The sequence below is a fragment of the Biomphalaria glabrata genome, chromosome 11 (genome assembly GCF_947242115.1).
Source record: "Biomphalaria glabrata chromosome 11, xgBioGlab47.1, whole genome shotgun sequence".
Taxonomy (NCBI): domain Eukaryota; kingdom Metazoa; phylum Mollusca; class Gastropoda; family Planorbidae; genus Biomphalaria; species Biomphalaria glabrata.
In genome coordinates, this window is record NC_074721.1 from 15,106,777 (window position 1) to 15,125,688 (window position 18,912).

The window sequence follows — 18,912 nt, forward strand, 5'->3', positions numbered from 1 at the left end:
AAAAACAATCAAACAACACAATGATCAATAAAAACGATCAAACTACACAATGATCTATAAAAACAATCAAACTACACATTGATCTATAAAAATAATCAAACAACACAATGATCTATAAAAACAATGAAACAACACAATGATCTATAAAAACAATGAAACAACACAATGATCTATAAAAACAATGAAACAACACAATGATCTATAAAAACAATGAAACAACACAATGATCTATAAAAACAATCTAACTAAATAATGATCTATAAAAACAATCAAACTACACAATGATCTATTAAAATGATCAAACAACACAATGATCTATAAAAAAAATCAAACAACACAATGATCTATAAAAACGATCAAACTACACAATGATCTATAAAAACAATCAAACAACACAATGATCTATAAAAACAATCAAATTACACAATGATCTATAAAAACAATCAAATTACACAATGATCTATAAAAACAATCAAACTACACAATGACCAATAAAAACAAACAAATTACACAATGATCTATAAAAACAATCATACTACACAATGATCAATAAAAACAAACAAATTACACAATGATCTATAAAAACAATCATACTACACAATGATCAATAAAAACAATTAAATTACACAATGATCAATAAAAACGATCAAACTACACAATGATCTATAAAAACAATCAAACTGCACAATGATCAATAAAACCAATCAGGTTACACAATGATCTATAAAACCAATCAGGTTACACAATGATCTATAAAAACAATCAAACAACACAATGATCTATAAAAACAATCAAACAACACAATGATTTATAAAAACAATTAAACTACACAATGATCTATAAAAACAATCAAACTACACAATGATCTATAAAAACAATCAAACAACACAATGATCTGGTAGCTGACATTTTAAAAATAGTTTTTTATATACATGTTTCATTCAACTTAGTTGTCCTCATGGTTGTATCTGTGATATGAATGAATACATAGAACACATTAGGTTCACTGTATAGAGTGATGTAGAAGGGTTGCATGTTTTATTTCTCACTTCTGTTCTATCGTGTCTATTCTGTTGGATTCAAAGAATCAATGAAACAACATTATTATCTGTCATTCTCTGGTGTAAGTTTCGTAGTTTAAAACGTAGTTAAAAGTACTAAAACAATTATCTGATTTGTTTTATTGAAAAGTTATAGAAAATAAAGAGATGAGTATGGCCATTAAATAAATGTATTAACAAGCATGTTGATTAGACATATATTTAATATATAATTTTCTTAATTACTTTCAAACCTACAAGAAGAAAGAGATTAATTCTCATGTACTCTGCCTGTCCCCTACTTGTGTTTGCACAGGGAGAGAAAGACACTGGATCTGACATGAAAATATCCACAATAAGTTATCAACTGCTGGGCTTCATCCGAACTTTTATCGAATATTAATCTCAGTAATCTAAGGTTAAATTTTTACTGTTTACTAAAAATGTTACTCCGCTTAAAGTTTAATCTTCACCAATAAATATAAGAATTATGTCTGTGAGAATTGCTTGTTTCGTTGAAATCTACACGCACATACAAAAGTTTAAATACAAAAGTCAATTTTAAAGTAGATACGAAGTTTATTAAATGTGGACAATATGTCCACTCACTCACTCAGTGTAACACTTTATAATAAACTTGATACTTTTTAAAGCCATAGTCCAGGGGTGGGCAAATTACGACATGCGGGCCACATTCGGCCCTCCGATGTGTTTTATGTGGCCCGCGGACACCTAAAGAAATCAGATGTGCCCACACATTACACAAATATAAAAATGCAAATATATTAAAAATAAATAATCTTTAATTTATTGAAACTTTTGATTCTTATCACTTATAATGAAGAGGCTAAAGAAACAATGTCTCTAAACGTCATTCTAAAAAGTTAAAAGTAAACGAAGATTATTTTAAATGGCAATAATTCGAAAAATTCAGTCAAAGACACAAGTTTACGCCAGTATTTATTCAATGCTATGAAGAACTGTGTTGAAAGAGTTGGGTTGGCTTGTACAAGAAAACAAGGGTAACAACTGATGGAGCCCGTGCTTTGGCTGAGAAAAGAGACTTTTTAATAAAATAAAGAACAATTTCCCAACCATAAACTAATAACAGGAAAGTTACATAAATCTGCATTGAATATAAAATTAGAAGATCATAGTGAAGCCAATGAGAGTTTTTATAGGCAAACTATGTAGCTGCCTAGGGCCTACGATTGTTTTGGGGCTTCGCACAAGACTTCCTATTTTATCAAATTTAGAGAAGAAATATCGAAACTAATCCTCACTGTTATTGTTAAAGTACACTAGGTTTTTAATTTGCATACTTTTAATTTTTTCGCAGTTAATTTTTATTTTTCTATTTTGTTTGGTGCTACCAAATTCACTTTGCCTAGGGCCTCCAATTATCTAAGGCCGGCCCTGACTGGCTATTCATAAAAGTAGTAGAAGATTTGGAAACAAAACATTCCGATGTTCGGTAACACAGTAGTATCCACTGGCCTAGCATTAGAATAATATGGAATGTCAATGAAGAAATCGTTAGGTTTCTTGATGGACATTGACTTTGACTTTGTTACTAATATTCCTAATGAAGAGTTGAAGACAGACTTCATGTTTATCATCGGAAGCATTGCAATTTGTGGTTTGCACATGAAATGTATGTGCATCTTAAATCTTTTGAAACAAAGCTATTCCATTTCTTGAGGCCATCAAGTAAAATCAGGTTTTCTCATTTTCATTGTTGAAAGTTGAAACTATTTCTAGTGAAATGGTTGAAAAATACAAGACTTTTTTGGATACCTTCATTGTGAAATTTGAAAGCAAATTTTAAGACGTCAAGATCTTGGAACCAGTTTTCAATAACTTCAGCTTACCATCTATTGCAGAAGCTAATTCAGCTCCAGAGGAAAAACCTCCAAGCAAATTATGATCTGAAAAAGTAGTTCTAGCCAGTTCTTTCGAAGTAGTTTAAAAAATAATAATTTGCTGCTAAACTTTAAAATTATTTGGAATCACATTAATCTGTTAACAACAAACTTTTTTTTTATTTGAAAATTATCAAGTGTTAGAACAGATCGATGATGATTGACTGTAATTGACAGCTGTCACAATAAAAAACAACAACTAGTTAGCTAGTTCCAAGATTCCGAAAAATTATGCACGAGAGTAAACAGTTATATACTTTATATTAAGTACTACCATACATTTTGTAAAATTTTGTGATCGAAACGGACAGTATGTAAGTTAAAAAAAAAACTTTCGTAAAATTAGTTCAAGAAATTGCTAACACTCAATTGTAGTATATATAATTGTAATATATATGTGTATATATATGCGGCCCCTCAGTCCCCAAATTTTGTTTATGCGGCCCTCGGTCGCAAAAGGTTGCCCACCCCAGCACTAGTCAATGAATAATTGAAAGTCAAGGGCACATTTCAAAAGTGTCTGTTAGGCATTCGTTTAATGGTCAAAAAGTATCAAAAATGTGAATTTCTTTTTCGCACTATTTTTTTAGATTTATAACTGCTTAATCTTTTTAAAATATGAAACAATTTAGTGTACTCTCAAATGAAACAACAAAGTTCCCCTTTCAGACCTTGCGATCTATAGAGCAAATGATGTGATCTGTTTCTTTGGCCAACGGTTAACGTCCAGGGTGACATGTGGCCAACACAACTACCAACCGCCTTTACTTTCCCCAACTAACGCCAGGTACCCATTAGAGTCGGGTTGACTCAGGGGACCCTAAAAATCCTGAAATTTAAACTCCTATTCTTCACCGAGATTCGAACCCAGGACCCTAGATTCGAAAACCAAGCGCTTATCCAATCAGCGCCTCAAATCTAAATCTAATTACTAATTTTCATTTTCTTGTAATAAGATTTAAGGCTTAAAATTGAACTTATAAGAAATGTAATTGAATTCAAGTCAGCCAAATACAGTTACATGATTTTCTGAAGCTAGAGAGTGTAGTTGAAAGTTTTACACATTAACAAATGATTGTTCATTGTTCATCAAGCCATACTAAAGGCAGAATAATCTCATTTTCTGATGTACTTACTAATCTTCACATCTCTGCAAGATCGAATTCCTCTTGAGGTCATTTTAGGATTTAATGTACTTGACTTTTGTTTCGAGTTTTTTAATTCCATTTATTTTGTATAAAACTTTTTTAAAAAAAGAGCCAAAAATCGTATAGAGAAAGTCATCAAATAAATTCAGCAATTTCAATAATAAAAATTTGCTACCAACTTTAAACCTCCAATACCAATTCGGTTTTTATATTTACATTAATTTAGGAAGATAAACATCCAAAGTTGACAACAGCCCCCAAAATGTGGTTCAATAATGAGACGTTTGAAGTGAACACCTCCTCAGAGACGGCTGAACTGAACATGACATTACTTTCTGTGATGGATGAAGATATTGCTGAGTAAGTAATTAAATAGATATAAACTTTAAAAAAAAAATACAAGGTTACAAAGACAGTTTGTGTGGAAACACAAACTCAAAATCGGCCCCCGAAGTGGTCCACCGAGAGTCTTCACCAGGATTCGAACACGGAACTTCCAGTTATAAGTGTTTTACCCCTCAGCCACAGCATCTCCATTAATTCATTTAGCGTACACGTATATTTTTTGTTAAATAATAATTATTAACCTTATCCATACATTCAAAGTTAATAACATGTTACATTGTAATAAAAAGAAACTAAATTGTATCCTTCTTACAAAATTAGATAAATTGGTAACACGAAAAAAATATCTTTTTGCAACTAGCACTCTGTTGTAGTTTTAAGGTATAAAAATGATATTCAATTTTTGTATTCACTTTAACATTTTAGTCTAAACATCTATTTCTAGTTTTGAATTATTTTTTTTTTTGCATTTCCATGTTTTAATAGACACACACCTCATGGATACAAAGAAAGAAAATGAAAATGAAACATCGGGCGGTTTGATTCACCAAATCACTTCTTTCTCTTTATTACAGCTTTTATTATTTCGCTGAGATGCAATTTGTTATTACCACAGTGCTCTTCACACTGGGACTGTTTGGAAACTTTTCAGTCATTCTTGTTATGAGAAGATTAAAAAGCGCTGCATCAGTACTCACCATCTCCATGGCAACCTTAGATACTCTCGCCTTGATAAGTAAAGTCGTGGGAGATGGCATGATAAACTACCATAGAGGCAACTTTGGATATTTGTTTTGCATAACATGGCATCTCCCAACTGATGTTTTTGTAGCAACAGCCAACTGGACTCTAGTTTTAATATGCATTGAACGTTTCATTTCGATTTATTTTCCTTTGTCTTATCGATCTATCGTTTCTGTAAGAAGAGTGCATCTGACTATGGCAACAGTGTTGTGTATTTTTGTTGTATTTTTTGTTGTGTTTAGGGTTACCACACAAACTTGCAATGAATCTATGAATCAATTCCAGTTAGTGAGTATATTCATAAACACGCATCTAATTATACATTTTGTTATAATTAGTTTAGGGCCTTGTTTAATGACTACAATTTTTACTTCTTTAGTTATAGTAAAAATTACTTTCTGGAAATCAAAGATCAGACATGTAATGAAATCAAATATTCGTCAGAAATTGGAAAGCTCATTAAGCCGTCTAATGCTGAGCTCAGCCATTTTGTTTGTTATTCTTACTTTGCCAGGAACATTTTATTTTTGTGTAATTTGGCCTACATTAGATCATAATGATTTAAACCCAGTCCTAGAAATTTTTTTAACTCTCTTAATTGATTTCTCGCATATTCTGAATTTTGTTGCTTATTTTACATGCGTTGAACTCTTTAGAAATTCATTTAGACAACTCTTTATAAGAAGATCAATAGAAGGTTAGTGAATATTTTATTACAATACCTCTTTTCAACTCATAACAGCATGGAACCTGGAACGTTCTGAGTGGGTGGGTGGGTGGAGAAACCTAAAAACGCATCTTAAAAACAACTGTAATGATTTTCATAGAAATTTGGGAAAAGTTGGGAAAAGAGTTACTAGCTGTTTGGCCACTCTGGGGAACTTACTTTGACCGTTTTAATTTTTCTAATTAAAATAAGAAATAAATTTAAATTTGGCTGGTGAACGAGAACATATTTATCTTGAACGGACAAAACGTCTTTGGGTATTTCAGCATGTAGGCATTTTCTTATCTTATCTTATATAATACAGACATTACTTCAAAAAAGAAGATGATTACGTCCTACGCGTCATGCATTTTGTCATGCATATTAACCAATGACTTAAATTCTGCCAAGTCACTGGTTTTCCTGGCTAGCTCAGGCAACTCATTCCATGCTCTAATAGCACTAGGGAAGAAGGAGTATTTGTACAAATTTGTCCTAGCATATGGGTCGAGGAATGTGCCTTTATCTTTGTGTCTTTCAGAGTATTTTATTAAATTTTGTTTTTTGTATTTGAAGTTTATGGTTCAGTGTTTAATGTATAATTGCTACTTTACTTTTGAGTCTTCTGTCCTGAAGGCTTTCTAAATTTAGTGATTTATGTTTTGTTAAAGTGTAATAAATTAATGTTCAGAAAGATTTTGCCCATCATCCTCTAAGTCTAGATCTAGAGGCCAATTATTAAAATAACATAAAGTGTAGTAGATTTTTACATTCGCTAAACAAAAAAAATTTCTCCCCGGGGTGGGGATGAGTCGGGGTTAAAAAAATTGTTCATGTTTTTTTTTTTTTTTGCATATAACATTCATTAGTTATTATGTGAAAAATAATCACTATTCAGGGGCGGACTGGGTATTGAAATCTTCCCAGATATTTCTATACAATTCGGTCCACAAATTATATGCCACATGGTGAGCATCCAAATATAATATATTGTAAGAAAAACTTTGCATAAATGTTAAAAGGTATACAGAAAAATCAATCGGCGGGAAGGGTTTGAACCCGGGACTTTCGAGACCACTTATCTAGAAACAATACCACACCACCAAGCAGCCATCCATTTTTCACATTATGTCCATTAATCAATGTTACCATTTTTTGAAAGTTTATGCGTATTTGTGTTTCACATCATTTTGTTAAACATTTTGACCTGTGTATACTTGTTTATTAAAAAGCCCACTTTTATTTAAAAAACAACAAGATAACAAAAAAAAAAAAAAAACATCAACTTTAAAGCACACGCAAAAAAAAAGCTTATATGAAGTGTAATTATATGAATTAGTTTGTTAGTCATTTGTACCAGTTCGGAAAATAAGGGGGGCGGGGAGAAAGAAAGAAAGGGATAACTTGGTGGATTTTACCGTAATTAGTTTTTAATTAAAATCATTTACAAACTTAAACAAAGTGAAATTAGGATAAAAAAAACTAGATGCACTTTTTCGTTTACACAAAAAATGGTGAATTTAGTTAATTTCTGGTATCTTCAGCTTTGTATTTAAACTGTGCTCGGTGTAGTTCTAGTCTTCAGTTGTTTGTTTGTATCTGCGTCAACAGAAGACGTTGCATCCAAGCACCTTTATCCGAAATATTTTTTTCAAATAAAATTATCTCTTCAAAGGTTTCTTAGCTTGTGTGTACATTACAACTAATGTCAATACTTTTTAAAATGTCTTTAGAAAATAGAAACCAGTGGATTTAATCCAATGCACTTGGCAGAACTCACATATATATTGGGGGGGGGGGGAGAGGGAAGCATGGCATTACCGTGTAGGAATCTGACTTATTATATATACATGAACTTATCAAAACCTTTGACCAAATACAATTCGGTGGATGGGGATTGAGCTCATACCATACATACAATAATATAGTAAAATGGCATAAACTCTTATATAAATAAACTCGTTACGTGTTTATTAAATTATAGTCAGAATATCTCGCCAAAAAAAGAACCTTTTCGCCAAATTTGTCGCGCCAAAACACCTGCGCCACCCGCTCCATTATAACTTCGCGAAGTGGGTAACTTCGGTCGACCAAGACTAGAATCGAATGGTACAAAACCTTGTTCGTTTATTAATATGTAAGACTGTATTGGCGTTTCTCGTTGACTAGGAAACGCGGAAAGGATCAAGACATCTGTGTGTAGTCGCTAAGTGAACTTTTTATGTTGTGTCTGTTCTAATTTTATGGATTTTTTTGTTATTTTAGAAAAGAGTCCTTGCAATGACAACACAATTTCCAATAAGGATCAATAAAACAGTCTTAGTCTTAGAAGATGCGAGAAACAAAATATGTCAAGATAAAAAAGTAAAAAGAACCAATCAACAAAACAAAAAAAGAGGTTCTGGAAACAGAGAAAATCAATTGTGTAAATAGCACATTCCTAAAGGGAAAACAAGGAGCGAAAGAGACAACAAGGGACAGGAAAGAATATACGAAAGAATTCATAACACACATTATTTATGATTATTTAAATCTCTGTGGCATTTTACGTCTCGAGAGACTATCTTTTCCCTTTGCAACTTCTTGTGTGACTAAAGAGGCCAATCCTTGATACACAGCTGCGATAGAAAATTGGGCATATGTAATTACCAGGCACCGTTGCATTTTCACCCTTCTTTTGGAATCTGTTGTGAATGACATCTGCATTCCGTGACCCTTCCTTTATGCTCTCTCTCCATGTGGATCTATCCATTGCCACCTCTGTCCAGCTGCTAGTGTCAATTTTGAAGAGCTTCATGTCGCGTTTGCATACATAAATAGACTAATGTAAATGAACAATATAAAAGTCTAAAAGAAGAGGTGAGATTCCGGCCAACGGAACAAATCAACAGGTGTCGCTTGTGTGTACAATGTACATGTAAACACGAACAACACTCGCACACAGAACACATACACACACAATCAGCGCTTTCTGAAGTAAGCTTCTAGACTCATCGGTGACGTCTAATGACATTGAAACGCCCTGAAATGTAAAAGGAAAAATTATTTGTTCAAGCCTTGATAGACAGGAACCGACCACTTCCGACCACATCTGAAGTAACTATGGTTGAATTACTGAACAAATATGGCGCTTCCCACTGACGCGAGTTCAATATAGACCAAATTTACTTTGAGTAGGATTGAAATAAATATTGTTGTCAAACCAGAGTTCTTAATATGTGGCCAATTAGGCTAATTTATTCACGTTATATTTGGTACAATAAATAATTGTTTTAAAGTATCAACTTGTTTGGAGAAAGCGTGAGGGAGAAATAGCGTTAATAGTTATTTAAGGGGACTAAACACTACACATTTAGACATTTAGAATACTGAATATTGTTTCCCTTGTTGCTATTAAAAAAGTAATGAATGACCAGTAATAATTGCTTAATCTGTTGTTGTTTTTTTATTGATTCATGTCTTGTCACTGCTAGTGAATAAGTGTGCGAAAGTTTTTGCTTGATCCAAGGATGGGTGTGGGAGAAATAATGTGTACAAACTTTTTACCAGACAGACAGACAGAGTGACTTGATAAGCTTTATAATAAAAACAAGGACGAGTGACAATACACAACTAGCTAAACAAATATAGATCTACATAAAATAATACAAAGTTTACTGGATAAGTGGGGGTGTTGTCCATTTAACAGTTATTAGGTGACATTTTAGAGACAAGTTTGCCAGATTAATTTTTTATTTCAGTCTTATTGTTATATTTGTGATATAAAGGAATGAAGGTCTATCACATAGTCGTATTATTAGTATTGTGGAATGATATTGGTTCCAAATTCTCTGCTGTTCTGTCGCGTCTGTGTATTTTATTTTTATTATCATATTTCTGTGTCTGTTGTTCTCTCGTGTAAGTCTATTGCTTTAGATTTCATTTTAATACTAATAATAGAGCTTGTCTTCGAGTTCATTTTCAATCTCATAATAATTATCTCATCATTTTCAATATCTCATAATAATTATCTCATTGAATAAATCCTAACAATTATCTAATGGAATTACACATTATTGTAGAAAACTATACATTAATGATTTTGGCGATCACCTACAAGTCTTACCTTGCATGTTGACATATAATTATAAATTTTCGTTATTTCCTTGTCACTCTGCAAGAAGGAAGAGGAAATTTAGCCTGATGATAAATCTGCCTGGCCTGGACTTGCCACTTCGAATGACAAGAAAGTCATAGGCCGGCTAATGCCCTAGGGTCGTATTTTGTGTATCACAGCGGTAAACACATGACGCTATCTCCACCAACTGAGATTCAAATATCACAAAATCATTTTTTAATATTATTGAATGTCTTAATTTTATGATAGAGCAAAAACTCTTTTATAAAATCTGTACTACAGTCGAAAAAATTTTAGAAAATATAATAAAATTAAAAAAAAATAAATAAAAAAAAAATAAAGTCTGCACTCATAAGAAGCTAAAAATTACTATATCTACTTCACCTCAGTATACTCAATCCACAGAAAAGGCATTTTCATTCCAGGAGACTTAAAATCTGATGTAAACTACAATGCGGATTATAAACAGGTCGTCAGAACTGGACAACTCTTCAAAGACTGCAGAACAGAATGTCACGTTACTGCCTGCAAAAAGTAATGACGATCAAACGTAAGTTTTTCAACAGATAAAATAGATTTTTAAAAATGTATTTACACAGGTAAATTATATATTTTTTTAACACAAAAACATATTTCAAAACTTCTTTCCAAATAATTAGAGAATAAATAGTATTATTTTTTATCATGGGCAAAAATCATGCATATACTTAGAGCTATATACATAGAACATATACATATATGCAAATACTCTACGTAGTATATTTGAGGTAAAAGGAACAAGATCCGGAAAAATAATTTTCAAACCCTATTCTAAAACTGCGGAGGCGCGGTGGCTGAGCGGTAAAGCGCTTGGCTACCAAACCGGGGTCCGGGGTTCGAATCCTGATGAAGACTGGGATTTTTAACTTCAGGATCTTCGGGAGCCTTTGAGTCCACCCAGCTCTAATGGGTACCCGACATTAGTTAGGGAAAGTAAAGGCGGTTGGTCGTTGTGCTGGCCACCTGACACCCTCGTTAACCGTAGGCCACAGAAATCATCTGCCCTATAGATCGCAAGGGGGGAACTTTTTTTTATTTTTTGTACTCTTACACTGCATATTATATTTAGTAATTTATTTGTAAGTTTTTGTTTTAGAACTATAGATTACTACAGTATTGTATCATAGCTCAAAGTCATGTCATAGTCATGTACAGCCAAGATAGTATAGTCGACTTAAGATTGGATCCGTTTTTTTTCGAGTTGTTTTCCTTTCAGTCACTAGATGTTTGCATTGGCTTGTACAGGTCATGCCCAGATACACTTATTCTATTTACATCATTTATATTGAAAACATTAACAAGCAAAATTTAAAAAAAAAATTAAAACACGTTTTTAAAGAAGTTTCTATTAAGTGTATCAATTATTTTGGATCTGTAATGTAATTAGCCGGCAATATATAAAGATACTGATTCAGCTGATACCACCACTTCAGTCAAGTACTATTTCTTTCTCTTGTTCGAGATATCAAACAAAATAATAAATTACTCATAGTTTATTAACTAATTGTTCAATTATTTTTATTGATTTTTTTGTGTTGTCAGGTAAAAGAAATAATTGTGCAACATTTCAGCTTGATCCGAAGTTTTGGCCAGACAGACACACAGACAGACAGTGTGAGTTAATATAAGCTTTGCAAAAATACTGTTACTTTTATACTTCTAAGTTACGTAATTATGATTTAAAAAAAAAATATTTGAAATGACAAAACGTATCTATTTTCCTCATACAAGCATTGAATCAAAGTCATGGCTGTTATGATGAGCAACTTGATTTGACTAAATATGACACTTCTTTTTCATTGCAGCCTTAATGACTTCCACAAGACACAATTTATTATTACCACCGTGCTCTTTACACTGGGACTGTTCGGGAACATTTCCATTATTCTTGCTCTGAGAGGATTGAAAAGCATTACATCCATACTAACTATCTACTTGGCGATCATAGATACTCTCTCTCTGATGAGCAAAGACATTGCCGATGGCTTGATCTATTTGAATACAGAAAACTTTGGCACTTTGTACTGCGTAGAATGGCACATCCCTGTCAATGTGTTTGTCCTCCTAGGGAACTGGATTCTAGTCTTACTGTGTACTGAACGCTTTATCTTAATCTTTTCACCTTTCCTTTATCGTTCTATGGTAACAACCAGAAGAGTGCACGTTACTATGGCAACAATGCTAATCATTTTTGTTGTTTTTTCCGTTGTCCTCCATTTTACGACGACGTCTGATGACTCGCTGAATCAATGTATGATGTTGAATATATCCGTCAACGTGCGTAGCATTATCATGTTTGTTCTGGTGTATATAGCGCCCATTTTATTGACCAGCGTTCTTACCGCGTCAGTCATAGCAAAGCTTCATTTTTGTAGACAGAAATCCGTACATGTCGGTAAATCAAATATTCGCCAGAAATTGGAAGGATCGTTAAGCCGGATAATGTTAAGTACAGCCATTTTGTTTGTTACACTAACCTTTCCAGGAACGATCTATTTCTGTCTGATTTGGCCTACTTTAGACTATCAAGGTGTGAACACAGTTCTTGATATAACCCTCACTCTGTTCATTGATTCAACACATATTTTAAATTTTGTGGCGTATTTGATATTTGTTGAACCATTTCGAAAATCTTTTAGACGAATAATGACAAGAGGACCAATGTAGGTTTACCGCGAGATTTAAATAATTTAATACTATAATACTAAATACTACAGTTTCACCAGCATCCCCTTCACACTTTCCAAAAGATATTCTTTTTGAACCAAATTTTTATAACAATAAGATGGATTCTCGATTTTACATAGAGTGCTAAAAAGAAATAATAAAAAAGCATAGATGGCTGAACCAGACCTTGCTTTGGAAAACCCAATAGACTGTTACTAAAATTTTGTAGAATTATTCATTTGAATTCTTCTGCGCCGTCCTTGCAATTTATTTCTGAAGCATTTAATTGCTTAAGCCTTTTTTTTTTTTTGTTACATATTTGGCTTATACAATCATCGTCCCAAAGGCAACTGCACTGGTGGATAAACAGAGGATAAACAGCAATGACTGAGAAGGATCCCAGGTGCATGGGCGTAGCCAGGAGGGGGGGCTTCGGGTTCAACCCCCTTACCTAGAAATGAAATCCTCGGAAAAGGGGGGGGATTATATGACTGATTTTTAGCTTTGATTTTGTTTATTTTAGGAGAGATTTTAATACTAAACTACCACTTGCCCCAGCGCAGCCAAGAGGGTTTTGAGTTTAAAACCCCCTACCTTGGGGTTTTGCAGTTCTATCCCACTCTTCTATAAAACAAAACAAACAAAATAATAATGTAAACGAAGATTCCCAAATTCTAATAACATAGTTATACACGTGTCTGCACAATTGAAAATGTAATTGTCTGTCTGTTTTTGTATAAAGATATTTCGAAAAGTATTTAAATGTTTCTGTTTTACAATACCTCTATTCAAGTCACCTCTTCGTGAAACCTGGACTCAACAGGATCCTTGACAGCTGATCTCAAAACAGCCCTAACGATTTTCTTATAAATTTAACAATAGATGTAAATCGCTGAGAAAAGAATTATCACTAGCTCGATGGCCACACGGGAAAAACTCTTGTTTGATCGTTTTAATTTTTCAAAGTAAAAAATAAATAAATGTAAATTTGGCTGGAGACTATATCTAGGTCTAGAGCCAACATGGCATAGTCAGCTGTATTACCGTATAACTGAGTAAATTCAAATGTGTTTCAATTTATTAAAGTTTATAAGCGTTGCTTATATTTTTAGGTAAACCTAGCATAGATCACAGCTAGATTCTATATCTAGAGGTAGGCCTACAGAAGTCTATATCAAGTATTACATTTGGATGTCTATATCATGATTATATCAATGATAATCGCCAATGTTCGAATTTCCGATGGCTCAATTGGTAAATGCACACTTTTACACAACTGACGGTGTCAAAATCACAAATTATTTTATTATATAATGTATTTTATTTTAATTTGTATAATGGAATATATTTTTCTTGTTACATTTGTTGGACCTATTTAATAAATAAATAAATGTTTCTCTCTCTGTCTCTCTCTCTCTTTCTATTCATTTAATTGTGTATATATTTATTTTGTATGATCACAAACAAATGTATTTAAATTCGTTTCTAACTTTCACCTTGTGTAAATATATGTAAGCCTTACATTTGAACAAAAAATATGTTCAAGTTTATGATTCTTCATATTAATAAATTTATTTTGAAACATTTAAATGAACTAATAAATCTTTAATTTAATGTAATAAAAATAGATACAAATAGATGTATTTTACTGTCTGTACAAAAATATATTTCATTTTTGAATGTATCAGTAGCTTTCGTTTAGCTTTTTTTTTTACAATAACTCTATTCAAGTCACAACTTCATGGAACCTGGAAACAGAAACCTTGACCCGGATTTAAAAACTGCTCTAACGATTTTCCAAGAAATTTGACAGTTAATATATATATCATTGAGAAAAGAATTACTAACTCGTTGACCACAAGGGGAAAACAACAGTTTGACTGTTATCTTTTTTTAAGTAAAAAAAAAATAATTTAAATTTGACTAAAAAACTCGATCGAGGTGTATATCTAGCATAGGTTTTGAAAGGACTATTGCGCAGTTGTCATATTGCAAGACGAAAAAACAATTTTTTTAATTCGGATAATATCCTAGCAATGGAATTGAGATGCTACAGAAAGATCCAAGGAATCACATTCAAAGACCGCATCACAAACGAAGACATTAAAGATAGGGTTATTACAGCGTTTCGACTGTTTCGACCCCATGATGACCTAAAAACTATTCCCCCCCCCCCCCAAAAAAAAAAAACGCATACTAAAACTCTATAGCTATATTACTATGTCTTCAAAGCTCGAAAAGACCTTCCTTTAGGGAACAGTACCAGGAAAAAGAAGAGGCAGACAAAGAAAGCGATGGGAAGACAACATAAAAGAAAAGACGGTTCTATCCAAGGCTAAAGAAAGAGGAGGGAAGAAAAAAATCTTGTGTGGTCCCCCAACGGTTCAACAGACTAAGATATAGGTGAAGGAATATACTTAATAGACACACACTGAGTTAACTTAGAGCTGACTAAAACAGGATACTGAACGGACAGACAATAAAAGTTTTTCCCTGGCAGCGTTTTTGTTCCGTAGTGAAGAATGTTTGCCAGAAATAGAACTGGAAATCTCTTGAATGAATTTTTTTTGTGCAGACTGCATAGTGGCGTAGCGTATGTAAAGGTGAGACATGATCGCACAAGTGAAACCTAAAGGTACATAACACTTTAGAGGGCTGTTGTGTGGCATGCTTCCCACACAGTCGTCACAATGGTGACAGGTTTAAACATTGCCCACTGCCATCCCCCAAAAAGAAGGTTTCAGCTAGGAAAAAAATATTTATTTCCGGAGAAACTTAAAAGTTAATATATCCTTCCAAATTCCTTATTCTTGTTGATCAATTATTTTAAAAAAAAACGTCTTTTATCTGGATATAGTTCTATATATATAACAAGGTCTAACACAATAGATCTAGATCTAGAATATTGATTCTGAAAAAAAAAAAAACCCGGCTTTGCATTTTCCTTTGGAATGAAAATATAAATGAGAGCTGGAGAATCTAAATGTAACTTTGTAATAATTAAATTAATAAAGCTTATACTTACTGCTGGACAGTTTTGAACTGGCCAATATGCACAGAATCTATACACTTCTGAGAAAGAGAAGACTGTCGCAACTATTGAATTAGTTGTATAGTAAATATGTTTACATTCTAATAGCGCCGCTTTCATTACCTATTGATGACGTAATTCGTGCTATTTTATTTTCTGGTGTAGTAAGTGATCTCCCCTTGTCGCTTCGTCATAATTTCTTATGATGTAAAAACTTTCGTAGTTGATCGTTTGGTTCTTTTCCCTCCATCTTGAGCTGTAGAGCCAAGCGGTGTTTTGTGAGGGCTTGACTTCTCCTGATGCTTATGTTACTGGGTAGCCTTAGCGTTGGCCTTGGTAGATATTCTTAAAGGATTATCTTGACCCCTTTTCAGGGTGAGTTTTATTTCACATTGTATAGTTATTTTTAGTATGTATTCGTATTTTGTGATTAGATTAGAAGATAAGAAGAATCTGTTCTTTATCTTTCTATAGGGTCTCAGGTTTCAGGAGTGAAATCGCGTCTCATTTTTAGGTTTCAGGACTGAGGTTTTCATCTCAGGTTTTTCTGTCTGATGTTTCAAGTTTAAGTTTGAGTTTTTGAGTTTTGGCACATCGGCACAATTTATGCCATGTCGTGCCCATAATCCTACGAGTCTGAGGTTCCAGATTCCAGATTGCGGGTTGCTATATTCAGACCTGGTGGTACTTTGTGAAGTTTTGATGCTACTATCAACTTTGCCTACTGATTGTCGGTGAACAGTATCTTGGATAGAAGCTATTTGGAATGTCATCAACATGTGTTTAGCAATGATCCTGATTACAGAATCTTTATCTTGAAGTGGAACATGGAAAAGGTCAATATTGTTTTCTTATCAATACTATTAACTCTTTCTCTCCGTAGTTATTTTCCCACATTTCGACGGAATTCTTCATTTTGCCCATTACTATTTCACTCCCCTGTTAAAATTAAGCTTCAACAGCTTTGTCGTTTGTTATCAGAAAATGTTTTATTTGGTATAGAGTTAAAGGGAAATGCATGCTTTTTTTATAGAACACATAGTGAAATTTATAAAGTTAAACATTAATTTAATTTAATGAGGTCAAATCAACGTTGGTATCGTCAATTAGGAGAGAGAAAGAGTTAAGCATTGATCTTGAATCATATTATACTAAATCATACTATATATATACTTGTATTCATATCATTATCATTATTCAGATATCCTAGATCTATCATTGTATAAATATCATTGTATTAAATTTATAATTTAAATTTAAGTCAAGTTAAGTCAAATTTAAAAATAATCTTGCTACAAGAGACGAAAAAACATTGGCCAACGAGTTAAATGATTTCTATTGTCGCTTCGACACGAAAGATTTTAATTATCTAAGACTCAAAGCCCTTGAGGATGTCAATGTTAACAACTGCTTAGAATTAGCGATTACTAAAGAGCAAGTTTGTAACATTTTCAAAAACGTCAACCCAATGAAAGCTGGTGGGCCTGATGGAATAAAAGGGCGAATCTTAAAAGAATGTGCTGAACAACTAGCTGAACCTTTCCAAGATATTTTTTCTACTTCATTACTAAACCATGAGATACCACCTGTGTGGAAGTCATCTATAATTGTACCTGTGCCAAAGGTTTCCAAACCGAAGGAAATGAATGACTATAGACCTGTTTCACTTACTTCCATTGTGTCTAAATGTTTAGAAAAATTGGTTAAAATGTTTCGTCTGAATGATCTTTGTAATAAGTTAGACCCTTTACAATTTGCTTACCAAAAGGGTAAAGGTGTAGACGATGCCATCCTAAATATTTTAAACTGTGTCTACAAACATCTGGACTTACCGAACACTTATGTAAGATTGCTCTTTATGGATTTCTCATCAGCTTTTAACACTGTACAACTTCATTTACTCATTGAAAAGATGAAAGCGTTGCAGATTAGTCCATACATAATACTATGGGCTAATGAATTTTTGACCCAGAGAGCTCAGAGGGTTAGGGTAAACAATGTTATATCTAATGAACGCATAGTTAACACAGGGGCGCCCCAGGGGGCTGTAACATCGCCATTGTGGTTCATTTTGTACACCAATGATTTTCAATCCGATAGTTCTTGTTGCTCCTTCACAAAATTCGCTGATGATGCGGCTCTTCTTGCCCTGCTCTCAGAGAGCTCAGACGTAAATGAGTATTTCAAAGAACTAGAACACATAAAGGAATACTGTAAAGATAATTTTTTATTATTAAATGTAAGAAAAACCAAAGAAATGATAATCGATTTTCGTAGGGAAAAGAAGGAAAATGATATTGTTTCTGTAGCTGGAGAGACTATTGAAATTGTGCAAACCTTTAAATACCTTGGTACTATCCTAGACAATAAACTAAATTTTACTGCAAATACTGATTATATCAGCAAAAAAGGGCAGCAAAGATTACGACTACTAAGAAAACTGTCCTCGTTTAATGTTAGCGAAAAGGCCTTGGCTATGTTTTATCACGCTCACATCTGCAATATTTTAAGTTTCAATATTATTGCCTGGTATGGCAATCTGAGCATCAAAAATAAAAATAAACTTAATAGAATCCTAAATGCTGCTGGCAAAATCATTGGCAAAAAAACAAACCCCATTTGGGCAGTTGTTTGAGACAAACATCTATAAAAAAGCTAACAAGATCCTCGAAATAAAGAATCACCCTTTGTGTCAGGATTTTGTGATTTTACCATCACAAAAGAGATACAAGACACCGATAGCAAAGACAAACAGACACAAAAACTCTTTTGTTCCCCTGGCAATCAAATCATTAAATAAGAACAATCTGGTATAAACTTTGTCACATGTAAATTATGAGTGAGTCTGGTGTGAATGTACACTTTGGTTTCTTATAGTTATAATGTTTTTTGTTTGGTGTAATGCACAAATTGTAAGACAAATTTCCTTACGGATAATAAAGATTATTATTATTATTATTATTATTATTAAATCATCATACACATCGTTTATTAGTTTATGTACAACTGGGTGTGTATGGTGTGGCTGTCGGGCTGAACTTGTGCCTAAAATATTACAAATTATAAAGTAATTATAACACATATAAACATTAAAATTAATATTAATTTTAATGACTAGACACATTAATACTTAATAATAATTCAGTAATGAAA

General features: G+C 32.9%; 1 protein-coding gene across 2 annotated transcripts; it reads left to right on the forward strand.

Annotated features, from left to right (window-relative positions):
- Positions 1–1,006: 1,006 nt before the first annotated feature.
- LOC106069822 (probable G-protein coupled receptor B0563.6) lies at positions 1,007–13,000 on the forward strand. 2 transcript variants are annotated; one of them, XM_056045692.1, is made up of 4 exons: positions 1,007–1,123; positions 4,337–4,470; positions 10,428–10,572; positions 11,867–13,000. In XM_056045692.1, exons 3-4 carry the CDS (start codon positions 10,475–10,477, stop codon positions 12,726–12,728), a joined length of 960 nt encoding a protein of 319 aa, XP_055901667.1. In that variant the 5' UTR covers positions 1,007–1,123; positions 4,337–4,470; positions 10,428–10,474; the 3' UTR covers positions 12,729–13,000. The 2 variants fall into 2 exon arrangements, with proteins under 2 accessions (XP_055901667.1, XP_055901666.1); XM_056045691.1 differs by lacking the exons at positions 10,428–10,572; positions 11,867–13,000 and adding an exon at positions 5,031–5,947.
- The last annotated feature ends 5,912 nt before the right edge of the window (positions 13,001–18,912 follow it).

Excerpts from the sequence above, each read along its gene's own strand:
- LOC106069822 (XM_056045691.1), top strand. The coding sequence starts at position 1,034 with ATGTTTTATTTCTCACTTCTGTTCTATCGTGTCTATTCTGTTGGATTC. Across the intron at positions 1,124-4,336 it reads ATTATCTGTCATTCTCTGGT|GAAGATAAACATCCAAAGTT; the intron begins GTAAGTTTCGTA and ends ACATTAATTTAG. Across the intron at positions 4,471-5,030 it reads ATGGATGAAGATATTGCTGA|CTTTTATTATTTCGCTGAGA; the intron begins GTAAGTAATTAA and ends TCTTTATTACAG.